The 26,264-nt window shown below is 60.4% G+C and overlaps 5 protein-coding genes across 5 annotated transcripts; all 5 read right to left on the bottom strand.

Annotated features, from left to right (window-relative positions):
- Positions 1-1,684: 1,684 nt before the first annotated feature.
- JKF63_07143 (uncharacterized protein) lies at positions 1,685-2,701 on the bottom strand (the record flags this gene model as incomplete). Its single annotated transcript, XM_067903084.1, has 1 exon — positions 1,685-2,701. One exon carries the CDS (start codon positions 2,699-2,701, stop codon positions 1,685-1,687), a length of 1,017 nt encoding a protein of 338 aa, XP_067759522.1.
- A 1,227-nt stretch (positions 2,702-3,928) lies between these two features.
- Positions 3,929-9,259, bottom strand: JKF63_07142 (uncharacterized protein; the record flags this gene model as incomplete). Its single annotated transcript, XM_067903083.1, has 1 exon — positions 3,929-9,259. The coding sequence occupies one exon, from the start codon at positions 9,257-9,259 to the stop codon at positions 3,929-3,931; it is 5,331 nt and encodes a 1,776-aa protein (XP_067759521.1).
- Positions 9,260-12,325: 3,066 nt separating this feature from the next.
- JKF63_07141 (uncharacterized protein) lies at positions 12,326-14,578 on the bottom strand (the record flags this gene model as incomplete). The annotated part of the gene is made up of 1 exon (XM_067903082.1): positions 12,326-14,578. The coding sequence occupies one exon, from the start codon at positions 14,576-14,578 to the stop codon at positions 12,326-12,328; it is 2,253 nt and encodes a 750-aa protein (XP_067759520.1).
- A 749-nt stretch (positions 14,579-15,327) lies between these two features.
- Positions 15,328-22,707, bottom strand: JKF63_07140 (uncharacterized protein; the record flags this gene model as incomplete). The annotated part of the gene is made up of 1 exon (XM_067903081.1): positions 15,328-22,707. The coding sequence occupies one exon, from the start codon at positions 22,705-22,707 to the stop codon at positions 15,328-15,330; it is 7,380 nt and encodes a 2,459-aa protein (XP_067759519.1).
- Positions 22,708-24,384: 1,677 nt separating this feature from the next.
- Positions 24,385-25,599, bottom strand: JKF63_07139 (uncharacterized protein; the record flags this gene model as incomplete). The annotated part of the gene is made up of 1 exon (XM_067903080.1): positions 24,385-25,599. The coding sequence occupies one exon, from the start codon at positions 25,597-25,599 to the stop codon at positions 24,385-24,387; it is 1,215 nt and encodes a 404-aa protein (XP_067759518.1).
- Positions 25,600-26,264: the final 665 nt, after the last annotated feature.

The raw sequence follows: 26,264 nt of genomic DNA, 5'->3' as shown, positions 1-26,264 counted from the left end.
ATCTTGTGAAGATTCGCTGGTGACCTCTTTTTGCCGCTGCACTCCTCGAAGCAACAGAGACGGGCTACAGTAAGACCGCGTTTGAGGTAAAAAAAAAACCCGCGATCCACTCACATGGCCTACGCCTCAATTATCCAACTTGTGTGGGTACAAGAAGAAGTTAGGAAGAGGACCGCCGATGTGACACCACACCCTCACGTCCAGAAAGTGTGTGTGGTGTGTGTGTGTGTGTGTGTGTGTGTCCTAAAGCCAAGGGCAACCGACAAGGGAGGGAGAGTCAACGAGAAGCAGAGCTGTGTCGGTCAATCCTCACATGCGTCCGTCAGCGAAAAAAAAACGGCGCAAAGAAGGCGTGCGCTTGGTGGAAGGGAGGGGGACGCAAACACATTCCAAACACAAGAGAAGGAAAGGGGGGGGGGAGAACACAAAAGAGGCGGGGGTAGAGTCAGCGGGGGTCACGCGGTGGTACACAGAACGGAGGTCCGCCAACACAGACACACACACATACACGCCGATAACCGCATGGTAGTTACACATATTACCCAAGAGACCACCCCACAAACTGGCACCTCTCCCATCCCGTAACGAAGATGAACAACTCTGTTTTTTTTTTCACATACACACAGAAACAGCGAGTTTATAAATATCCATATATATATATATATCTCGAGAATCAAAAAAATGAGCGCTTCTTTTTTTTTCAAAATGGGAGAGAGAGGAGGAAGCAAACAAAAAAAAAGCGCTCCTGCAACACAATGGGGACACACACACACCGCTCCCCCCCTCTTCCCTGCCCTTTTCTTGTGGCCGGATTGTTTTGTCTGTTGCTGTTGCTGGTACTGCTGTTCTTGCTTGAAGGGGGGGGGGGGGATGGATGAGAAAAGAGAGGGGGTGTCCCACCAGACTACTGGCTGTGTGTGCGTGTGTGCGTATGCGTGTGAGGGAGAAGCCAAGCACTCGTCCCCTATTCCTCCTCCCCTCCTCCTCCCCCTCAACCGTCACTCTCCCCCTTCGTCAATGCCAGAAGCACTTCGGGCAGAACAACAAAGGGCTTCAGCACACCCCCCCCCCCCTACAACCGAAGCAAGTGAGCGCGATGTATCTCTACTGATGTCGACGGGCATGGCTATGACAAGGGAGGCTGTGTGATGAGGAGCTCTGCGACCACAGAGACAGTGGTGCCGTCCATGAACGAAGATGAACTATCACAGCGGCTCGCACGTGTCACACTCCGCACCCTCCCTCCCTTCCCCCGACTGGTTACTGGTGTGGGAGAACATGAGCCCTGCACCCTCCACACACACACACGGGGGAGGGGGAGGGGGAGGAGGAGGAAGGGGAGGAGGAGGGGCACAACGACACTCAAAGATACACTCATATCATCACACGAATGCGTGCAGCTCGCACTCGCTGCGTCAACATTCTTCTCTGCTTACGTCTGGGTGTAAGCAGAGGATTAGGCAGAGATTTTTTTGTTTTGTTATTTTTTTTGGGGGGGAGGGGGGGTACAACTACGTAAGACGGCACAGGCAGCGGCTCGCACAGGCACCAAGAGGTGAGACGAAGGTAAAAAAAACTGAACGGGGCGTTAGTGCCCGCCACAGCAACCGCGCATGGAGACTAAGACGCGTTCGATTACACGCAAAGGCCTCATCTCTACAGACCATCTATCCTTCCATTGCGCCTACAGTCGAGCAGACGCCAGCTTTGGCACGTCGTTGAGATCCACGTTACCGCCCGACAGCACAATGCAGACGCGGCGGTAGTTGCTCAGCTCCTGGGGGCAAGCCAGGACCGCTGCCACGGCGATGGCGGCGTTTGTGTCGACGACCAGCTTGCAACGCTCGTATACATAGCGGAAGGCGTAGCACATCTCCTCTTTCGAGACATGTATGACGCCGTCAACGTAGCGATCGATATACGAGCTCACAAGGTCTGTCAGCTCCGTACGGATGCCGTGTTTGTTGCCCTTAGAGTTCACGATATCGACCTGGGTCTTGCGAGCCTCGATGGCCTCCCCGCGCTTAAAGGCCGTGTAGTGGTCCGGCGGAACAGTCAACTCGGCCGCAAAGACTCCCACATGCGGCTTCATGCCCTTAACAGCGATTGCCGTACCCGCCAGCAGTGCACCACCACCGACTGGGATCACGACGCAGTCCACTGAGCAGTCCGTCTGAAGCATGAGCTCAATACCGGTTGTGCCATGTCCGGTGATGATCGCCTCATCGCTGTACGGATTGACGATGATGCTCTGGTTGCGCTTCTTGCCACCCGACTTGTCCAACTCCGCATGGAGGCGCGCCTCCATCTCCACGCGGGCCTTCAAGTTGGGCTTGCAGTAATAGAAACGTCCGTGGTAGAGGCGAATGCTACGTCTGATGATGGCGCTCGTATCCTCCGGTACAATGACGTGCGCCGTGCTCTGAAAATTACTCGCCGCACACGCCAGCGCCGCACCGCCGTTGCCGCTGCTGTGCGTGATAAAATTATTGATGCCCAAGTCTGCCTCCTTGGCGCGGATCACGCGGTATGTCATGCCACGAACGTGGTAGCTGCCGGTACGTTGCAGATTTTCACATTTGAGCAAGACGCTCTCGTGTCGTGTCTTGCCGTGCATGGCGTTGCTCTCGATGATTGGGGTCTCGTATACATAGCCATCCAGCGCCTTGCGCGCCGCCATGATGTCGCCGAAGGTCGGCATGCTGTCCTCCCAGAGGGCCTCCTCCCCGCCTGCGCCAATTTCAGGGTATAAATCTGGATACTTCTGATCCAGGGGGAAAGAGGGAGGGGAGGGGGAGGAGGAGGACGAGTAGAACGCTGTGAGGGTTCAAAGCGTTCAGGAATGCAGGCGTATCAGCGCGCACACGCACACACACGCAATTGTGGCGGCAGCAGTGTTAACGATACAAGTACGCAAAAGGAAGGGGAGGGGGGAGGGGGAAGGGGGAAGGGGAGGGGCAGACCGCCAAGAGAGATATGCCCAATTATAAGCGAGCAGAAGAAAAACAGAGAAACAGAATTCAAGAGGGCCGAGGAGGGCGGCAACTGCGCGAAGCGCGTTGGGGGTGCCACGCGCGGGGGGAGAGGCAGTTACAAAAAACAACGAAACAGGGGTAATGTAAACAAAGGGAAACGGGGGAAGAAAGAGAGAGCGCACAGATCGGGGGGGGGGGGACAGTCAGAGAGTATGACCTCATTTGTTGCGTGTGCAGGGTATGTGAGGGGATGGGATGATGACGAGGGTTGTGAAGAATCGTTGGGAGTGGGAATTGGGGGGAGAGGGGAGGAAGAGGAGAGAAGATGGAGTGGATCTGAAAAAGAATGGGCACGTTGCCTTGATAAAAAAAAAAGAGGGGGTAGACTTACACATCCACATATATACATATATGCTAGCAAGGGGAAGGAGGAAGGGGGAGGGGGGCCAGAATCTAGGAAGATGTGCGGTGCAGACCCACATGCACAGACCAGTGGCCCTATCCTGTCACGCTGTTGCAGAAGTCTCTCGCGGGATGCCTCCGCCCATTCTCTTGTCCAGCGGTAGCGCTCACCCAGTCCTTCTCCCCCTTCCCGGAGAGAGAGAGGGGGGATGGGAGGAGAGGGACAGAGGGTCTTTCAACTCTGCCACCCACCGCTGGCCGACTCCCCCCCCCCTCCCCCCTCCTTCCCTTTCTCTTTCCCCCCTCCTCTGATCGGTGTCACAGAACTTGACGCTGGTGCTGCTGCTGAACTCTTTTTTTGATTGTGTTTGTTCGCTCTTAGTCTCCTGGTGTAGTGTAGAAAACGTCGGTGCTTCGACTGCACACACACACACACACACACACACACGGAGGGATGTGAGCGCATGTCTACGCAGACTAGGCAAAGTGGAGACACCACATCTGTATCACAAGCATGCTCTGGATCAACATTATCACGCGCACGGGTCGGCCTAGAGGCCCTCCATGACTGCAGTTGCCTGCCGGTGCGCTGCCTCAATGCGCATCGCGTCGATGGCGCTCTCTAGTGCCGCTTTCCATGACAGCAGCTGCCCCACGTCGCCGTCGTGGCCAAAGCTGCTGCAGTTTTGGCCATCACGCAGCAGCGAAGGCATGTGCGCCTCTGGGCTTGGGTAATGGACAGCGCTGACAGGGCCACTGCCGCTGTTCGACCCAAGTGAACTGCGCAGCGCAAGAATGCCCGTGTCCACCGGGCGCACTGAACAGAGAGGATACCCCCGAATGAGTGCCGTCGTCTCGGGGGACGCTGACGAAGGCCCGTGATAGCCAGACGCCACACGGACAGGCGCCGGCCGCAGCCTTGCGTCCCCTTTTTTTTCGCCGCCGCCCCCCTCCCCCTCCCCCCCCTCCTCCTTGAGGGTTGAGGTCCGCGAGAGCCCTCCATCTGGGCTGACCGCCGAGGGGATGCCCTCTTGAAGGGCACACCAGATGACCGCGCCAATGTCGTCCGCATGCGGCATGACAACCTGAAAAAAGACGTCGCGCGCCGTCGCCACGGTGGCACCAGAAGAAATACGCAACAGCGCACTCGCGAGATCGTACTCCACCGCGGCCATCCACGTACCGGTGAGCGCAATACCTGAAGACGGGGATGCGATGGCCACCTCCCCCGGCGGGTGGTTCGCTGGCGCCTCACGGCTCTCGGCAGGCGTCCTCTGACCCCTCGGCGACTCACCGGAGTGCTGCAGCTGCGGCTCCTCAGCGCCGTCGAGGGCGGTAACCCAGGCGCACGACGCCGCAGGCGAGCCTAACAGCGCCGCTCGCCGCGCCTCCAGCGCTTGAGACAACCAGCCCTCCATCTCTGCGCTTGTCGCAATGCTAGCGAGGTAAGCAGCAGTGTAAGAGGTGTCACGCTCGATGCCGTTGCCGTAGTCGAGGACATGGGGCCAACAAGAGATACCGCCCGGATGCCCCAGAGCCTTCGCCTCGCTGTTGGTCAGGGGTGGCAACGCGTAGGAGGACTGCAATGCCGAGTCATCGCACATCAAGGAGAGTTGGCGTCGCAGCGTGGTGCGCAGGCGGCTCTCCAGAACACTCAGTGCAGCCAGCAGATGGCGAAGTTGGGCCTGCAGACTTGCGGCGTTGTACCCCTTCAGTGGCAGCTCCCAACCCTCTTGACGCCGTGTTCGCCTCCGTCGGCTGGCTCGACAGCGTCTTCGCGTGGATAGGGCAACGTAGGGCTCTAGTGGGATGACAAGCTCGTCGTACTGCTCCGTCACGACGGGCTCGGCCACCATCGTGTAGCCGAGGAGCTCCGGGTGCAGCCCCTGTGTGCGCGGGTCGTGAGCCGGTGGAATCGCGGGTGGGTAGCGAGGGCGGTGACTGAACCGCAGCAGATGCTGCAGCACCACCACGTTGCTGCCGTGGCCGACGTGAACCTCTGTGAGTGGCCGGTGCGCACCACCACTGCCACCCACTGCTGCAGGTGAGCCGGGTGTGGCAAAACTGCCTGGCGTGCGACTGCCAGCTCGCGAAGCGCCAAAGCGGCGAGGCCGCCGGCCGGGGCCGCGACGGACAGGTGGCCCCTGCAGCGGTGGGTGGCAGTGGTGCGCATTCGGCGGAGACGCGCTCGCCACACCAGCAGCGACTCCCGTGAAGGGCAGCCCATCCGCGATGCTGCCGCTGCCACTAGTACATGCAGTGTCTGACACCCCCAGTCTCGCCTCTTGGTGTTGTGAAGACGAGCTCACATGGTGCTGAAAAGCTGGCACTGGACTCGGCGTGACGCTGCCACTACGGGAGGAAGAGGGGGACCCGTCACCGCTCAGCTCTGATTTGGAGGGAAAAAGCGATGCCCGCGTGCTGGAGGTGGGACTGCCCCCACAAATGGACACTTCACTACCGCTGCGGCCGCCCGCGTCGTCGCTGCCACCTCCATCCACGTCGCTGTCACTCGATGACTGCATAGAGGCTGAAGAGGAAGATGCTGCGTTGCATGTCGCCAAGTGCAGTGGTAGGTACGGGCCGCGGTAGTAAGTGGCGCGTGCCCCGCTGTTCGAGTTGATGTCCAGTAAGCTGTCGTAGTGAAATCGGTGGCGCAGCTCGTGCAGCGGCTGCGCTGGGGTAGGCGGTATGGTGCCCGATGTAGTCGGCTGCGGCGTCGTCAGTGCATTCCGAAGGTGACTAGGGCCCCTCACACCACCGGTGACATAAGTCGAGACGGGGTCGTGCGGTTTCGTGCCACGGCCGTCGCACGTCTGCATGGCGGTGCAGCCGTTGAAGCCGCAGTAGTACTCGAGCAGCTTCCCCTGCATGCGTCGCGAGGCCCTCGTATGCGCCGGTACCTTGAGGTACACGTGTATCGACACAATAAACTCTCCCCACCCCACCTCCGTCAGTTCGAAGGGGGCCGAGGAGACGGTGCGCACGCACGGCACGAAGCTCTCGTCCAACACAAACACCACTTTTTCAATGAAGTCCGACAGGTAGTCGTCCGGCGATGCGATCGAAGCGCTCAAGAGAGACGTCTGCGAATCACTAGCGGGACCAGCGGCTGCAGCAGCGGTACCGCCACCACCGCCACCACCACCACTGCCACGGTCGGCGGCAGCAGTAGCAGCAATGGCGTCGCCCAGCCCGGCGCGTTGATGACTCGAGTGTGCAGGGAGTGCCAAAGATGGTGACGATGGGAACGCTTTGGGCGGCTGCTCGTGTGATAACGAGGGCGGCCGCACATTCGAGCCAGCGACCTCCTCTGGATGGCCGTTCCACAAACCGCGCACGTACACAGTCCACTGATGACTCTTGTCCTTGCTCTCCGGGTTGACGAGCTGCACGCAGCCGCCAACGACGACCGGGACAATCAGCGTCTGGTTTGGATAGCAGTGCAGACGGCTAGTGTGGCCCTCTTCTGCACTGGGACCAGAGGCTGGGGGAGAGAACGTGGGCTGTGCGCATCTATGTTTATTATTGAGCTCCACGTCCCCCTGCTCGTCTTTCGTTTCTATCTTCACCCCAGCGCGCCTATCATTGCTGGGCTCGGTCGAGTGGGCGTCCGTTTGCGCTGCGAGGGGTGCGGGTGGCGACGCGAGCAGTGCCGGCGGTGGCTGATACACGCGCAGACCAGGCATGAACAAGGGGCTGTAGGGGTGACTTAGCAACAGCGACGGCGTGCGGTGCTGCTCAACCCGCCACGATGAGACGATTTGCTTCGCGTGTGCATGAAGCTGGGCTGCACGTGTCTCGTGGGAAGGAAACGTTGTGGCGGATGCGCTCGTGGCCGATGGAGATCCTCGGTGTTTCGTGACGCTGCTGAGGAGAGAAGAAAGAGTAACCCAAGCATCACTGGTGGTTGCCGGCATGCTATGGGTGCCGTGTCGCACATCGTCCAAAGGCAACAGAGGCGCCGCGGAAGACCAGCTGTGGTGCTGCTGGCGATCTCTGCCGTTCCAGACGTACCGCGGCCGCAGTGCCGGAACGGACGGGTCCTCCAACAACGGAGACGATGAAGTATTGTTGTGTGCCTGGTGCGAGCGTGCTCCGAAACCGCCGCCCCCGCCAGTGCACGACGTGGCCCCCGCCGCATGGTGCAAGGGAGGTGACGGATAGAAAGAGTTGTACGTAAGGCGCACACGGCGGCGCTGCTGGCGTAGTGAGAGCTCCTGTTCCTCCTGCGCCTTGAGACCCGGCGGCGGCGGCGGCTTCTGCTGCTCAGGGGCACTAATCGTGCGAGCGCGAGGGACGATTGGCGCCGCGGCAGAGTCCTCGGCGGCCGCACCTGCCAGGGTTCTGAAAGTCCCTGGGACAAGCAAACTAGCGCACCCGCCGCCCGTGGTACCCACAGCAACCACCGTCACAGCGGGAGCAGCCAGCGACTGAGCCACCGTGGATACGAGGGAGCTGCTTCCAGTAGACTGCGAGGACGGTGACGATGACCGGCTGCGCTTCTTGGCTGCGTCGACGAGACCCCTCCGTAGTCCACCCCGTCGGCCGCTCCCGCCAACCGTGCCCATGGAGCTATCCCCTGGCGCGACGGCGAGAGCAGCAGCGTCCCCACTCATGGGTATGCAAGCAGCTCCTACACGCTGTTGCTCCCCCAGCACCTCTACCTCTGCGTCGGAGCGACGGCGTCGCCCACCTCGGCGTGGCTTCACCTCCTCCGCCGGCACCTCCTCCTTGGCGCTCCGCCGCGTTTGTCGCAGGGGCCTCTCACCAGTTGCAGTGTTCGAGACTCTACCCGAGGCAGTCACCGCGTCAGCAGCAGCAGCAGCGGCGGCAGCGACGGCAGCGGCGGCGGCGGCAAACGCCAGCTGTTGACTCTTTGGAGGTCGGCCGCGCTTGCGCTTGATGAGCTGCCCGTCTGGGGTGAAGAGCAACGGTGACGCCGAGGCACTGCGGCTGCGAGTGGTCGGCGCAACTGCGACGTTCACCGCTGCCGGCGTGATTGGGGCCAATGAACTTCGTAAAGACGCTGCTGAAGTCCGGCCTGCGCCTCGTCCACCGCTGCTGCGACCACGACCGCGTCCACGGCCGCTGCCCGTGGTAGCTACAGAGCTGACGCGCCGAACGCGAGTCGAGGTGGTGCGCGTGCTCGCTGTCGCCGCGAAGGAGTCGACATCGTCGCCATCCTCCTCCTCATCCTCCCCATCCTCGCTGTCGCTGTCGTCCTGAGAAGAGTACCCCTCTGAATCGTCATTAGACTTGCCGCCCCTGCTCTCCTCGTCTTCTGCCGCGGCACCCTCGCTAGTCGCAACACCGAGGGCACTACCAGATTCGACCTCCTCAGTGCCCTCGAAGCCCTCAGTGTGGCTATCGCCATCGCTATCGTCGTCGTCGTCAGTATCGGCCGTGACTCGAGCCTTCGCGACCGCAGCGGCCCTGCCACGTCCCCAGCCTCGCCCACGCCCGCGACCTCTACCACGAGCACGCCCGCGGCCAGGAGATGACGCCGAGCGAGCTGTACTGCTTCCACGACCACCGCGACGGCCTGTGCCAATTGATACCGCGATGGCATGGCTAGCGCCAACGCTGCCGGCAGTCCCTGTGTGCGCTACCACCAGTTGTGGTGGGACGGAGACAGCCAGCGCACTTAAGTCTATTCTGGTGCCCGCCGTGTCGGTGCAGACGAATCCCTTTGCCAGCTCCCGCGGTGTAAGCGCCACAGCCGGAAAAGTCGGTGATGAGGCTGCGACAGCCGTTGACAGCAGATCGGCTACGGTGGCGTGTGCCGCGGCGTGCAGAGAAACGTGGGAGACGCGGCCGTCCACGTGCAGCTCGACACTCTTCGAGCTGCCCTCGCGGCCGTTTGGAAGAGGACCGAACATTGTCAGTGACAACCCCTGCGCAAGTATATCGCACGGATGCCTGCGGACTGATGTGGGCGCCACGAAAAAAAAAAACGATGTGAGGCAGGGGGAAAAGACAGTAGTGGTTTGGGGGGCAGGTCTCTCTCTCGCTCTGCAAGAGTCACAGACCGCCGAGAGATGAACACACACAGACACACACGCACACGTGCACGCAAAGACCTTCACGTGCAGGCAAATAAACAACAACACAAGGGAGTGAAGGGAGCGAAGGTGTTATGGGTGTGCCGATACGTGTGAGCGTTCGCGCGACCATGACAAGTTTCACGTTTCAGTGTTGTGCGTGTGTGTCAGTGGGAGGAGAATGGTGTGTGTGTGTGTGTGTGTGTGTGTGTGTGTTGTATGTGGAGATTGTGAGGGAGACGAAGGGAACAGAGGAGTGTATAGGAGTGGATAGTAGTAACAAGGGTCTGATGAGCGCAGCGTCGACACAGAGGGGTACAACTGCAAAGCGATAGTCAAAGTTCTGCTGCTGCTGCTGCTGCTGCAGAGGTAGTGGTGGTGAGGCGGTACCTCACCCATCAGAGAGACAAAGCGTGGGCGAGGGGGGGAAGAAACGAGCGGTTCTCATCATTTTTTTGTTTGCTCAGGAAGTGCGGAGAGGGTGGGGGGTTGGGGGGGGATGATAGGCTGGAACAGGACGAGGGTCGGGGAGTTCTGCCGTTATGCAGTGATGCCCCCCACCCACCCACCCACCCTCTTTTATTTTGGGGAAGGAATGGAAAAAAAAAGGGGGAAGGGGAGGAGGAAGAGAGAAGGGAAACGTTTTGTTGGAGCCTTGTTAAACTCTTCCGTTAGAAAAATGTAAGGAGGAGGAAAAAGTGTGTGGAGGAGGAGTGGGCGGCGCTCGCGAAACATAAACACAACCAAATCGGGGAACGCGCGCACACGGCGGGTTGCTTGGGGAGACAAACCGCACAAACGTCTTGGGGAACACACACACACACACACACACGGATACACAACCTCAATTTGACATCAAAGATTAACTCTGAGAGTCACACAGACACACACACGCTGGCACGCGCGGACTTTATATACTCACCGAGATGATTTTTTTTTTTTGGGGGGGGAGGGGGAGGGGAAGGAAGGGAGGAAGGGGGGAAAGCGAAAGCGAAGAGAAACAGACACCACTCTAATATAAAAAAAGAAACGAGCAAACAAAATTCAATGCGAGAAGGAGACAGGGTAAACAAATAATAAATGCGCTGGTCTCTCTTGTCTGCGCTCCCTTCTCCCCCCCCTCCTCCTCCTCCTCCTCCTCCTCCGCCTCCCCTCTTTCAAAAAAAAAGAAAGGGGGGGGGGGGCACCAACACCAAACTCACCGCACGGCCACAAAAATAGAGAACAAGAGGGAAAAGAGCAGGAGGACATGCAAAAAAAAAGCAAGAGGCAGGGGAACGGACACACAGAGAGAAGTGGGGGGGGCAGGTGCGATGACCGTCTTGTCCGCCCGCCCCCTCACCCACCTACGCTCCTTTAGTTTTGACTCCACGCCGATTCCACCACGTTTTGATGCTTAACCAAGCACTCGCTCGTGAAACACTATATATATAAATATATACACATATATATATATCGGCTCAACACACTCACGAGTGGGACTGTCGCACATTCGCGCGACGCACCGGCAGACACACGCACACGCACACACGAGAGAGAGAAAGAGAAGAAAATGCATTCGTAGTTACAACACTACGATGGACTCCAACAAAAAAAGGGGGGCAGGCCGTGCGGTGGTGAGCTATGCGAGAGACGTGGAGGGGCATTTAAGGTGCCACCATCCCTCATTCGTCCAACACGACTCCCACTTTTTTTTTTCTCAGCACACTGCCGTCCATGCAATCATTTTTTTTTCTTTCTACTCGACAAGACTCACCTTGTGATGGTGTGCGTATGCGGTTGCGTCTGCGCTCACTTGGCGCAGCAGCAGTAGTCACTACTGCTACTCTCTCTCCATCTTCCAAATCCTTGTTTTGTGGTTCAATCATCACCGTCCTCACGCAGTAGGGAGACAAGATCGGTTGCGTAGCGTCATCGCTACCTTTTCGAGTGCGCGCGTAGATGCACATTGCGTTCTTGTCTGTTAGGTGGAACTGTCTGCGTTGAGGACATCTCCCTCTCCCCTCTCTCTAGCTTTGCCGTTCCGTAGCACCGGCTCACACCATGAAAGACGTGTGCACAGAGACAGAAGGCACACACACACGCGTGCGTGCACACAAAGATATGCAGAGGAATGGGGACAACAGACATCTCATGGAATACAAAGCAACACAGGAGGGAAGGGAGGGAGGGGGGGAGGGGAGGGGGGGAGGGGAGGTGGGGAGAGGAGAGGAGAGAGGGGAGGCAACAGATACAGCCGAAAAAAGGACGGGAGAACCCGTGAACCTTCAAGGGCACCCAAAGGTACTCGACTACACACTCACACAGAGAAGGGGGAGGGGAGGGGAGGGGAGGGGGGGAGGGGAGGGGAGGGGAGGGGGAATGGGAAAAAAAAGAAGAAATGGGAAGGTGGGGATAAAAGACGTGCATTGATACACACACACACACACACAGATATATATGTATAGATATGTATGTGTGTGCCATCACGCCTATATCAGAAGCATTATGCTCCCGGGCGTAGATCAAGACTACGCCGTGTCCGGGGCAAGAGGTCTGTTGATTCACATGCACACAACGGCGTGCCAGATGGAGAGGCGGGTGAGGTAATTGAAAAAAAAAAGCGAGAAACCACTAGACACAACTTCAATACATCAACACACGCACGCACACACGCCCCGTACACACACACACACAGAGGGGTACGCGCGCATGCGTGGGTGAGGGAGGCCTGAGCACGCACACCGTTGCCGCTGCCGCTTCTCCTGTAGAGAAACACCCTCGCCTCTTCTTCCTTTTCTGCTCATTTCCATGTGCTTCCTCCTCCCTCCCTCCCTCCCTCCCCCCTCACAACCTGCGGACTGCAAACCGGGGGGAGGGAGGGAGGGAGGAAGCACATGGAAATGGAATGACGGAGAGCGGGGCTCAGTTGGGCATCAGCAGACGCGCCACCTGGGGGAAGCCTGCCTCCATGGCACACTCGGCCGCCGTCATGCCGCGGGCGTTGTGCATCGACAGCAGGAGTGGACCAGCTGTGGGGTGCGAGTAGCGCAGCCACTGCGCCACTTCTGCCTGGCCGCCGCACGCGGCAGCGTGCAGAATTGTGTCGCCACTCTTTGCTGTCACCACCGAACGCAGGTCAATCATCGGCTGGGTGAGCTCTGGGCTCAACAGGACCTGCATCACGCGCAGCTGACCGTTCCACGCCGCGATGTGAAGAAGGCTGCGCCCCGAGTAGTCCAAGCACTGGAGAAAACCGTTTGTGAGGTCGGGATCGACTTGGCGAAGCCTCTGGAAGATCTCCAGATCCGCACCATTGACCGCAACTTCAAACAGATACTGTTTATCGGCGTAAAGCTGCCCAGCGGAGGTGATGGCGGTAGCCACAGAGCGGTGCGGAGTCTCAGTTCTGGGGACGCTGCGCCCAGGAGAGCTTGTGCTGTTGCCGGCCGCAGACGTCGACGCGCAGGTGCCGCATCCGCTGGACGAGTTGGGAAAGGCGGCGCCTGCACCAGCAGCGCTGGGCTGCAGGCCTGCGGTCGCGGAAGCCAAATAAACACCGCGGCGTGTAGTGACCGCACTCGTCAATGAGGGCGCGGAGTGGGGAGCGGCGGCCTCGACTGGAAACGGATTTACACTCACGGCGGTGGCGTTGTGGTGTCTGTGAGAGGACAGCGTCGCAGGTGTGGAGCACAGGCTTGCGGTCGTGCTCGCGCTGAGCGGAGGAGAGAAGGGCACTGTGGCCACCGGAAGCGCACCGGCCGATACCAGCGGGGGAGCGTGAGTGGGAAAGACGGCTACCGGGCTCTCCTTGGAAAGCTGTGCGGCGGAAGGGAGAGGCGAGCCCTCGCAAGACAAAGGCTTGGAAGCGTGAAAAAACGTTGGGGTCGGGGCACCGTTTATGTTCGGCGGTACCACAAGCAGCTTCGTCTGCGGCATCGTCGCCGGGGCCTGCGCAGCGCTGGTGTACAGGAAGCTGGCGGACGCCGCCTGCTGCTGCGCATCAAAGGAGAGAGCAGGACTCGTGGACTCCTGGAGGGAAGCGAAGCGGGTCGCTACTGGGGCAGTAGTTGCCACTGGTAGAACAGCGAGGCTGCTCGGCAGCTGTGCGTGCGCGGGACTCACCGGCGGCGCCGCAGCGGCGCTGTGAACAGTGTTGTTCGCGTAGTAGCTCTCTGAAGTAGGTGGCGACAACTGAAGGGCGGCGGCAGCGGCGGCGACCTCCTCCGCGGGCATCGGCTGTGGCCGTTCCGCGGGAAGCACAGCGCCGCTATCGTACCCGCTCATCGGTTCCGCTTTCAGGGCCATGTTCGTGGCGGCGGGGAGCGGCGGCGCCGGGGCTGCCTGCGGCACGAAAAAGGTGGCGCTCGCCGGCACTGGGACAGGTGCGATGTTGGGTGGAGTGAGCTGCTGATTGCTTTGGAGCTGTGACAAACTGCATCTCGAAGCAGACACGAGGGAGCCCTCCACCACAGCGGGTGTCATGCTCTGGACCGGCGTCAACCTCACGGTCGCCGCGGGTGGGTTCGTGATGCTGGGGTTTGAGGGAAGCAGCTTGCTTGTGCTTTCATTCGCGACGGGGCCCGCTGTGCTGGAGCGATCCTCACATGGGGGGTAGGCAACGGGAATGGATGCTGCACCGTTACCGTCAATGTTGGGGGCAGCAGGCACAGGTATTGGTGTAAACGTCGCAGGCGTCAGCAGCTGCTCTGCGGTGTACGAGGGCAGGCTACTGAGCCTCGACGCCGAGTGCTCCCCCACAGCAGGAGCTGCCGCCTCCTGAGGCATCGGCACGACGCTGTAGGCGATGGTGACCGCGCCGCACCCGTTCGGCGCTCGCTGCGCCAATGCCGCGACACCGCCGTGGCTGAGCTGCACTACCGTCGTCGTCTCCGGCTGCATATCGAAGAGAGTGAGTGTAGCGGTGCCGAGCGGGTCCTCGACGTCGACGTAGGGAATTTTGTTGAAGGCACGCAACGTCACCATGGCAGGCAGAGGGCAGTTCAGGAAAGTAAACGTGGCCTTGTACACTGGGTTCAGTGTCTTGTTGACAACTGGTGTCGTGACGCACTGCGCGCCAATGGAGGCAGTGAAAAAGGGGTTTGACGTGCCACCGGGGTTAAGTGCGACGAGGGACTCAGCCCTGTCGATTGTCAGCGTGACCATCGCGTTCGGCATTGCGACGTCACACGTTGCAGCAAGTGTGTGAAAAGACGGAGAGGGGGGGGGGGGAAGAAGAGAAAAGAAGATGATGGCACTGGGAGTATAAAGCTAGCTTTCGCACAAGAGGTGAAGAGCTGCGCTGGACTGACGATACGTGTGTGTGTGTGTGTGGGGGGGGGGGGAGTGGGTGTGTACACAAGAGCGAGCGCGAGAGAAAGGGGGAGGAGAGGAGGGGCGCAGAGGATGGAGAGAAGCGAGTAGAGATGAATGACGATCATCAGAATAAACGTGCTCGTGTCCGTGCGTGTGCGCGTGTGAATGTGTGTGTGTATATTTATGTGTTTTTTTTCGTTTTGCCCCCGGACAACCCCCGGGGGGAGGAGGAGGAGGGGAGGAGGGAGGAGAGACCGAGAAAAACAAAACGAACGAGCAACAGATCGCGGCTTACAAAGACAAGTGCTCATCCCTCCCCCCCCCTCTTCTTCTTTGCGCCTTTTTTTAGGGTGTAATTTGTATGTATGCGTGTGTGGGTGGATGGATGGGTGGGTGGGTGGGTGGATGGGTGGGTGGGGAGGAGGGGGGGGAGGAGGGCTCTCTCTCTCTTTCGGGCGACATACCAAAGTAACCTCTCTCCCCCTCTCTCGCCCCCCTCCTCCCCCCTCCCCTCCCCCTTCTCCTCCTCTTTTAATTATGTTTGCCGGTCATCTTTTTCAAAGATGAAGTGTCACTTCGGCTGTTTTTGGTTGCAGTGGTGCGATCGGGCGCTACGGTCGCGGTGGTCGGCGTTCGACGACACCTGACTTGTACTGCGAGGATGCGGGTGCTCGCTCGTCGCTGTTGCGGCGCCCGCGAGCGTCGCGGCGATCCATCCTACCGTGACCAGCGCTGCCGTCATAACCGCTCATTCTCTCACGGCCGCTGCTGCCGTCGTTGCTGTTGGCACTGCGTCCTTGAGAAGCCCCTGGCAGTTTCGAACCGTCACCCCTTCTTGCGTGATGCTTGCTTCTCTCCGAGGACAGTGCCGCAGCAGCACGAGTGGCTGTGGCAAATGAAGTCATAACCGGCTCGGTGGCGCTGGTCTGCTGACGAGAGCTCTGTGACTGGTCTGCGGAGGAGCCTGGACGACGTGATGGGGAGTGGTGCCTCTGCATCTCTCTCAACACCACCGCCTCCTGCGTCTGAGACACAGCCGGCGACGAAGACGCAGCCGCGGGGGATGCGCTCGCACGTGGGTCCCCCCTCTCATCAGGGTTCACGTTGGATGAGGCCGAGCCCGAGACCGGCGACGACGGCGGCGCGGACCCAGCCGTTGACAACAGCTCAACTGCGCTCGTGAAGAGTGTGTGGCGGCTGCCGAGCTTCATGCCAACGGCGTCCTCCAGCTCGGCCAGAATAGGATCAAAATCCTCACGTAGCTGCGCGATGTCCCCACTCTGCATAATACGCTGGAGCACTGGAGAATGGAAAGATGCCGCAGCGTGTGGTGAACTGGCGTCAGTCACCTCTGCACGATGGCGTCCTGACGGATCGCGTTGCGGCTGGTCAAGACGCTCCCGCACCTCTGCGGTGATGCCACCGCTGCTCCGGCTGCGCCGCTCGTGACGGCTACGGATCTCTGCCATGCGCTCCTCGCTTTCTTCCAGCGATACGACCGCCGCCGGGATTCGATCGAATATTTGCTTGCGCGCCACATCCCGAATAGCGGGCTTGGGTAGCAACAGATGCTGCGCCATCACCATCTCGCGCTGCTGTTGGGCGTGGTGGTGGTGTTGTTGTGGCGGAGCCGCCGTCGCTGCTGCTGCTGCTGCTGCTGGGTTACTATCGGGGGCGAAGAAGAAGTCGCCCATCAACTTCGTTATCTCCGCCGGTGGCACACGTAGGCAGTGCAGCACGTGCTTGAAGGCTTGCCGGCGACGGTAGGCGGGGGGGATACGCAGCAGGTGTCGCTGCGCGATACCGGGCTCACCACGGAAACTCCACATGGAGGCAATCGCGTTTAGCGCGTTCGACACACCCGTGATGTGGTATGGCATGAAGAGGTAGTGCGTAGCAAAGAAGTCCACCAGCTTCAGCAAGTACGCCTCCTGCCAGGCACGATCCAGCTGCTCAGACATCATGCTCATGCGGTACGCAGCGACGTAGTCGCGACCAAAGCTCACCTCCGCGTGGAAACGCGGGCAGGTGGCGATGGTGTGGTCGTGCTCGTAGCAGTGGCGACAAAGGCCATCGTGAAGGATGCGGCTGAACTGCGATAAGAAGGTGTTTGTGTAAGTCGGCCGCGGTGGTGCCGGGTCGATGGACGGCCTCACGGACTCCGCGTCCAGCAGGCCCAGTAGCTGAGCTTGCTTGCTCTCGACATCGGCCTCTGACAAGCCAGCCGCGCGCCAGAGATCCATGTAGATGGTCTCGGGCGGCACAACCTCAATGGGAACTCGCCGCAAGACTCGCACGCCGTGGCTCAGCTGGCGAGTGGCGAAGCAGCGGCGTGTCAATGTGAGCAACTCCATAATGAGTTCCGGGTTCGAACGCATCATGTCCGCGGAGAGCCGCCCGCAGTTGTACTCGCTGTAAACGTACGCTGCCGCCGCGCCGATGCCATCGGGCACGCAAGCGATCCCAGCAACGTTGCGCAGCACAAGAAGAAGCCGTTCCACCTCGGTCGACGCCGCCGTTAGCTCTGGGCACTCCACAAAGGTATGGCCGGTCGAGAAGCAAAGAAAGCAGCACTCCCGCACCGGCACGGCAGCCGTGCGAGCCGCGAGCGGGGCGTGCTGGAACACCGAGGTGCTACGAATGGTGGCAAAAGTGGCGCTGTCGCTGGCAGCCGCGGCACCTTCGTCAGAAGAAGACGCGCTCGTCAGCAAAATATGTGCGCTCTCGTCCGAGAAGCCGTTCATGTGCAGCACCGCCGCTGTCGTCGCAGCAGACACGTACTCAACTGGAGTGTGTGTGTAGAGGCGATACGTCTCGCTACGTCGCCCCACCACGGACAGCTTTGTGATCACCCTGTTGACCGCATAAATGAGTGGATCATGAAAATCAGCGCGTCGGTGAGCCGACAGCTCCGCCGTGTCGGTAGAGGCAAACCCCACAGGCCGGAGGAGGTCAATGTGCGATATAAGGTATCGGTAGAAGGCATGAAGCCGCTCCGGCCCAGCCGTGGTCCAGCCGTCCACCTGCGCCTTCAGTCGTCGGCGCAGGCGAGCGTCGCCTTCGATGTCCAGTAAGGCCGCGGATGATGATAAAGCACCAGCGGTGCTGCCGCCACTCTTGCCAGAGAGGGCTAGATGCTGCACACCCTTGAGCCACTCCTCTAGGCGCGGGCACTCGTGTGAGGCGTGACGCGCGTCAAGGCACATGCAGCACGTCTGCGTTACCTGCACAAAATTAACACGCCTCACCGCCTGTCCCTTCGACCTTGTCGATGTTGATGGCTCCTCCAGCAGCGCGAGCGCCTCCGCCTCGGTGACATTGAAGTAGTGCACCATGCGAAGGTAAGCCTCCGTCGCGCGCTGCGGCGGCGGCACATGGCAGAGGACGAAGGCAGCGCGACGGTACTGCTGCACTCGGCTCAGTAGAAGCGAGAGACGGTTCGCGTCGTCAGAGAGCCGCTCGGCAAACATCTCTCGGAACGGCGAAGACACGAAAGCGGTGTAGACATCCACGACAAGCTGCGCATTGGGCTTTCCTGGCGGCAGCAACACAGATGGAGACGCAGAAGAGAACGAGGACGTCGTAGACGCCGACTCCGCTGCCGACGGCGTCAGTGACGCGACCGCCTGGTGGATGAGCTGTGACAGCCGCTCCAGCGCAGCGCGCTGCTTCTCCTCCGGGCTGAGACTGATGGGGGTGCGGCGCTGGCCCCCTTCCCCAGCCCCCGACTCCATTTCAACAAAATTGCGCGTGACAATCGGGCAGACGTGCCAGTCATGCTGGCCAAAGCAGACGCGACACGTTTGCGCGCCGAAGAGGGCTTGAAAGACGGCCCCGTCCGCGTCTGGACGCGTCAGGTCTGCCTGCGTCAGCGCCCGGTAGCTGAGCGACAACTCTTGGCCAAAGACCTGCGCCAGTGCGGGAAGGGGCATGCCAAGGCGCCGTTGTGAAATGGGGACGAGCCGCGTGTATACGTAGCCAGCCAAGACGCGCTCTTGCAGCTGGCACAGGACCTGCACCAGCCGCAGCAGCCGGTCCTGATCGGCCGGCGTCGCACGCAACTGAAAAGTGCGCCGGTACACCATCAGCAGGTACCCCGCTACAATAGCGTCAACCGGGCGCGCTTCGCAGTTCGACATGCGACCGCGCAGCTCATCCATGACATCACCACTCGCGGCCGCGTACGCGAAGCGCCGCCATGGAGCTGCCGGCCCCGTGTCAGCCCCGCACGCACCGCATTGCACTCGACTAGTCCACTCGCTATTGTTCTCCTGGCACCACACGCACACCCACGCGCCGTCAGCAGTCTGATCAGACGCTGCCGACCTCGGCGCGGCTTCAGTAGCGGCATTCGCAGCAGTGAAGAAATACTTGAGCGTCGACGCATCCAACGCCTGTGCCGAGACCGGTAGAGTGGTCGGCACTGTCAGTGAAGCTGAGGGCGATGCAGTGCCGGTGGCTACCCCAGAAGCATCAGCGTATCTGTCACAACGGCCGCCTGCGACGTCACAGACCCCGCGCTGCGCCAGCGCGTACTGCCGGGCAGCACGCTGCAACTCGAGCCGGCGCGAGGACTCCTCCATGGCGGCCCGGATATCCAACACCTGCACACCGCTCGCTGCCCCGCCTGAAACGGGGAATAGAACGAGGTCAGTCGATACAGAGACGCCGGGCACCAACGGGGCCTCACTGGAAGCACTGGTAGCCATTAGCAGCGACGACGACGACGCCAGGGAGACGTCCAGTGGGCCCTCCGCTCCCCCCGGCTCGGTGCAGTCACGCTTTTGAAGGTGCCATCGAAGAACATCAGCCGCGTCGCGTGGGGGACGGCGCAGTGCAATGTTGCTGGTCGAACCCTCCTCACCACTATGCTGCAGTCGACGTACGCTGGCCGAGAGTCGCTGCTGAGTCCGTTGACGCCGCTGTTTGCGCTGAGCGCGCCAACGCTCCACATGCTCTGCCGAAAGCCGAAAGGTTGGGATGGTGTTGGCATCCTTCGCTGTCAACACCGCCATGCAGTTCGGACATACGCGATCGACATACACATCGCTCTCTGGCAGCACGCTCGAACAAGCCGGGCAAATGAGATCGCGCAGTACGTGAATGAAGGCGTCACGGTGCTCTGCTGCAAACAAAACGACGTTGTCGAGCACAGCGCTGTAAAGTGTGCTCATATCCTTCTGGAGTCCAAGCCGAATGAGGGCTCGTGCGACGGGGACGAGGTGGCGATGCAGCGGCGGCTGCACATGAACGCCAACGTCCGCAAGCAACCAGCGGAACAGCTTGCGTGCGACGTCACGAGCCTCGTCAGTGTGGTGCGACGGCTCTAGGCGGTTCAGCAACCAAAGGGACATGTCTATGCCGTCAATGATGTGCCCCGCAGACACGCGACGCGCCACGTTCAGCGTCAGCCATGGGTCGGCGCCATGGCATAGAACCTCCAGCACGTCGAGGCATAGGTCGCCCGCCTCCTTCAACTCCAACTGCGTGTACCATAGCGGATTCTCGCGATTGAGCTCCTGAAACGTGTGCCACACAATCTCCCAGTGCACCACCGGCAGAGACGCGCGTGATCGTCCAGCGACACCGACAGCGGCTCCCCGGTACCGTCGTGCAGCGGACAGCGCAGCTACGGCCTCGTCCTCGTCGCCGCCGTCAACGGCGTGCGAGAGTACGTCGCGTGCCTCTCGCATCACCTTGAAAAACACCAGAAACGGCGCAGGGTGTGGCATGACTGCACGGGCGAGGCGCGGGTACAAATCTGCAGGCGATTTCCCCATCGCGGTCGTGGCGGTGGCCGTTGTTGGGCCGCCCTTCTGAGTGCCCTTGGCCGCAGCATCGAGCTGGGCCTCAACCAGGCGCTGCGCCGCCACCACCTGATCGCGCAGGAGACGACAACTGCGTAGGTAACGGCGCAGCACGTGCAACGCCAGGAGAGGCGAGGCGTGTGCTGCAAACGAGATGCCGCACCGCAGCAGCACTCGCGCCGTCATCGCAGCATCCAGACCGTAGGCGACACCATGCCGCATGTTGATCATGCGCAGCGCCGTCGTCTCCCACAGTGCACGAGCCCGAGCCCCCTGCGACGATGCCGAAGCGTCGCTGCTCTCGAGGACCCCATCCCGCTCCACCTCTGCCAACAATGCCTGAAAAGAGGAATGGCTGTAGAGCACGCCGGCTGCACCGCAGGCTCGGAAGCCACCTGCCGCTGGCGAAGCGTCGCTGTTGTGATGCTCCACTGCATAGCCGAGCTCCACGGCCCCTAGCGCGCGCCACTGTACACCACCTCCACTACTTGTGATGAATGTAGCGGCTGAAGGGACCACCGCCGCCACTGATGTAGCTGACGACTGATCCCTGTCAGACTCTGACGCGAGCTCTGTCCTCTCCTCATCTCCCTCGTCGATACCCCGCACTTCACTCGCGACAGCCGAGTCGTCAAAGACGGCGCCTCCGATCTCGTTCTGCACAGGCGCGAGAACGGTGGCGCACGCGCGAGTGTCGAGCACTCCGCCTGGCATCTCAATGGCATCCAGCGGCGGCACCCCTGATAGTACAGGGGCCCCCGTCGCAGCCACATCACGGATGTGCACAGCAGTTGGAGCAACTCCATGTGAATGCGGGCGCAGTGCCCCGAGAAGCGCGCTCTCACCGGCGCGAGTGAGCACTGACTGTGCAGGCGCTGACATATCACGTGATGAGCTCCCCTCCGCGGCCGTCGATGCCCCTTCGTGCAGGCTCAACAGGCGCCACAGAAGCTGTGAGTATGGCAGCTTCGACTGCCCAGCCATGATCACCAGCTGCGACCACGCATGCGGCGTGATCCATGCGACCGGCATGTCCATCACAACATCGACGGCGGTGTCGTAGAGCGACTCTTGCAGCGTCGCCTCCAGCAGCAGCGCCCGAACCTCCGGAGTCTGATAAAGCAGACGTGCGTTCTCGTCTGCACGCAGTCGCAGTGCAACGCGGTCTAGAGCGAATCCAGCGGCAGCGGCCGTGCTGCGATCTCGTCGAGCTGTGTGCATCGTGGCGAGCAACGCCTGGCAAACGAACGATGGCGCGGGAATGCGGTGCTGTAGGATTGTGTCGAGGAGGACGGCCGGCGCGGGGGCATCGGGGTGGTGAAGGAGTCGCTGCGTAACGTGTGCCACATGGCCGCGCTCAAGGTAGCGGTGCAGTAGGCGATCAAAGGGCTCGTACTGCTGCGCGCGCAGGTGCGCTGCGTTGCGTTGCAACACCACCGGTGACGCCTGGGCGGCATTGGCAGATGACAGTGACGGTGATGCTGACCGCCCATGTGATGGGGAGCGGGAAGAAGAAAGTGGGTCGTTGCCGGATGCAGGCCGCAGAGACGCCGCAGGAAAGATCGAGATGCGGGTATGGTGAGCGCAACTGCGTGAGCGGCTGAGATAACGGCCATAGCCACCGCTGCCAGCAGCTCCAGGGGCGGCAACAGCGCTGTGTCGCAGTGACGGCCGTTCTTGGAGATGGTAAGCACCGCCATCGCACTCTGGCACCTCAACACCAGAGGAGATTGAGAGGTGGTGGAACGATGTGTGAACACGGTGACGTCGCATAATCGCAGCAGCCAGAGCCGCACCAGAGACTTTGTCGCTGCCCCCGCTACGCGCGGCCATATTTTTAGCAGATCCGATGCGCCCCGAAGTGGAATTTGGGCGAGGAGAAGTGGCGAACGTCGTGGCGCGGGGGCTGTGCTGCACTGACCCAAAAGTGGTCTGAACAGCCTCGCCGTCTCCGCGTTCCCCGGCGTCGTGGCTGCGGCTGCGTGCAGCGGCACCGGTGCGCGACTCACTGGACTGCCCGTGAGAAGGCTTTTCGGCGTCAGTGGCGCCAGAACCGTGATAAATGATCGCGTGTCGCGTCGAGTGGCAGAGCGGTGACTCTGCGAAACGGCCAACGGGCACGCAAAGCGTCGTAGCTGCTGAGGCGATCCTTCGCAGCCTTGCCATGTGCTGAGAAGCGATCATGCTCCGGAGGCCAGCGTGCTTGTCGCCATAGCGGAGAGGAAGCACGTCATGCGGCGGGGTACTGCCCCGATGAAAGACCGTCGCGGTGGCCGCAGCACATGCTACGGATGCGTCAATAGAAATGCCCTCACCGCCGCTGCACAACAACGGAGTCACAGCAGAGACTCGTGGAGCTGACGGTGGTGAGGGAGACGAGGGATGTGCTCGCGACAGCACCCCACATGCGCTGACGCAGCATCTCAGGGGACTAACGGTTCCCTCAGACGCGCCCGCGGCCGTGGCAGCAGCAGCGCAGCTCTTCAAGGCGGTTGTAGCGAGGCTGGAGACACCGGCTCGCAATGACGTCAGCGGCGCCGCGCACCGCCACGCCCACCGTGAAGGGCCCGGAGACCGAGACCGAATCGTGGACCGGGGAGGCATCACACTCCCTGATGTCACCCCTGATATGCGTTGACACGATGTGCACGTGTGTGTATATGTGCGTGTGTATGTGTGTGTGTGTGTGTGAGTGTGAGTGTGAGGGGAGGGGGGACGAAAAAAAAAAAAATAGTCTTTCCTTTCCTTTCACCCTAACACTTCTGACGCTACGCTCTCTCAATGAGAGACGCTCTCTGCCTGGTGGTGGTGGTGATGGTGAACGCCGCTACTGTGGGGGTCCTCCTCCGTATCTACGTGCCTGCCTCTATCTGAGGTGTGGGCAGACTCCTGTGGGCTATGCGGTCTCTCCGTCCCCTGAGCACCTTTGGTGACTGTATGTGTGGAGAAAAAAAAAAGAAAGGGGGGTTCCACTAAACGTCGAGAGTGGTGTGTGTGTACGTGTGTGTGTGTGTGTGTGTGTGTGTACTGGGGGGGGGGAGGGGGGGCTGAAGAGATCGTGCCCTCGTTTAACCTAGATGAGCCCACTACTACTACTACGGCTACTGGTGCGCACTCAAGCGAAGGAGATGATGATGATGGAAGGGGGGGAGGGAGGGGGGGGGGCAGAGGCAGAGGCAGACGAGTGGAGGAAAACCAAGCACATGAGAGAAGCACAAATATAGTCGCTACAGCCAGGCGAATCACGAAGACCACCCACATTACGCACAACCACCATTACCTCTCCGCTCAATGCCAAAACCTCTTCCCTTTTTTTTCTTTTGGACAACATTTGCAGCATCTGGGAGGTACGTGCGCATCTGTGGTGGTGGTGGTGGTGGAAGGCGGGGGTCAAAAGGAGGCAAAAAAAAAAAAAATCCCCTTGCCCGCAGCACCCCCCCCACACACACACACACACGCCATGGCATACACATCGCGATAAGTCGGTGTGATGTTTGAAAATCGTCTTTGCGATTCGCTCAGGTCATCTCTGCGTACGCAAAATGCACATGGCGAGATCGAGAAGAGCGTGCACGGAGATGATTTTAGTTTTTTTTTTTTTTTTGGGGGGCAGATGGAGGGGAGAGATGGGAGTGGGGCGTTTCCATCTTGTCCTCGCTCCTCTTCCCTCCCCCCACCACTGTGACACCACAACCATTCCTGACGCGCCCAACACAATCAAGCAAAAGTGCATAAACACCGCGCGTGGACCCCTAGATGGAGCGGGTAGGGTTTGTCAGTGCTGCCCCCCTCCCCCCCTCCCCCGCTTCCGAGAGGGATCGCTAGAATCCTTCACACGCAACACGCCCACGCCCTTTCGTGTCATCGCCTGGAGTGGAAGACACGCGCGGGCTTCGAGTTGAACAAGACAGAGCCGCGCACCACGCCTACAAGTTCGTAATTCTTATAGACGGTCGCTGTTGCTGTTGACTGCGCCTCTGATGCGACAAAAGACGCGCCCGATCCCGACCGGCGTGATGAAGAGTAGCAGCCCTGTGCAGTGCCCTCGACCATCTCCGCCTCGCGAAGTCGTTTATGCGACCCGACCGCCTTCACCGTGCCCTCCGCAGAGCCCAATTTTGATGCAGAACATGCTGGGCCAGCGGTAGTCTGCCCGCCTGAGCTCCCGTCGCCCTCTCCACCACAAGTCAAGTCGTCAAGGAAAAGCGAGTTGAGGGAGAGTGCGTCTGGGTGCTGGCGGAGCCACTCGGAAAAAAGAACCGTCGCTTCCAGTGACGACGACGACGACGGTGAACCATCTGCGGGCTCGGCGACTGAAACACCATCACCACCATCATTGCCGCCACCGCCGCCATCATCCCCATCAGTCGTCAGCACCGCTGGCGCCAGCGGTGCGTCGTCATGAGGCACAGGTTTGCGTGCGATCTGCCGGCACAGCTTTCTAAAACGCGCCGGGGTGCACTCCCGCAGTACGAGCCATGGGCGCTTGAAGTCAGAGCGACTGCCGTGAATACGCAACGTATCGATGCAAAGAGAGCACCGCTTCTCGCTAAGGTGGTCTTGCTCCACGTGGCCGAGTGGTACCTCGACGACGGCGGCGGCGGCGCGACGGCCGGCGGAGAGCGATTGAGCAGAGGATGATGTGCCGAACGGCGCTGGAGCAGTAGCGCTTGTCGACCTCGCAACGGCGCAGCGCTGGTCACCGCCTGCGCGTGAAGCGAGGTGGCACACCCTGTACTCTGCGCCTTCGCTGTTGTCTGCCGTAGCGCCATCGCCCCGGTTGTCCTCATGTTCGTCAAAGGCACGGCTGCTGCTGCTGCTGTACTCGAAGGAGCTACACGATGACGAGGACGCACAAGAGAGAGACGCGGTGTCGCTGGCCATGCCAGCGGCGTCCTCTCCTACCGCGGTACCGCTGTTGGCTTCCCGGTTCGGGTGAGGCTCACGCCGTGACGCGCGTCGACGCTCCTTGGCGTCTCGTGCGGCGCTCAGTGCATCCTCTGTGATGACAACTTTTCCCTGCAGCTCGACAATGTCCATCGCTGGCACAATCGTTTTGGCAAACACGCGGATCATCGATTGCGCAGTGAGGAAAGAGGGGAGGGGGGGTCTGATCACCTAATGAACATAATACACACGCACACGCACACACACCGTGCGTAGTGCGTTCAGAGAGAGAGACGCGAAGTACAAGTTGAGAAAGGAACGGACACGGAAAGATGGGGAGAGAGTGTGTGGAAGCGAGGAGCAGCTCCGGGAGACAGGGGCGGGGAGGCAGAGGGGGGGGGGGCCTCGATTGCGGCGGAGCAGTGGCAAGGGGCAAATATAGGGAACTTACATGTGAGCGAAAGCATGTGCGGGAATCCACGACTCACTCAAACATACAAAACTGAATGCTGGCTTCAACCCTTGCGCACACACACACACCCTCGCACGTACTAGACGGCCCCCTCCCCTCCTCTTCTGTGCCCGTGTGCACACATCGTCGATTTTTTTTCTGAAATAGAAGCCTAGGCGTTGCTGTGAGCAAGCGAGAGTGTATTTGAGGAATACACAGACCGGTTACAGGACGACAGAGCACAGAGTGAACGAGAGAGAGACGTGTGCGCGCGTGTCGGGGTATCTTTGTCATATGTAAGGAGATCATCGAGGCGGGAACTCCGCCCCCCCCCCCACGAAAAGAAAAGAGGGAAGTACACGCACTCGCATCACGGGGTGATGCCGGGGGCAAATGTGGAAAA

The sequence above is a fragment of the Porcisia hertigi genome, chromosome 6 (genome assembly GCF_017918235.1).
Source record: "Porcisia hertigi strain C119 chromosome 6, whole genome shotgun sequence".
NCBI lineage: Eukaryota > Euglenozoa > Kinetoplastea > Trypanosomatida > Trypanosomatidae > Porcisia > Porcisia hertigi.
The sequence above is the reverse complement of the archived record's forward strand: the minus strand, read 5'-3'. Positions and strand labels throughout refer to the sequence as shown.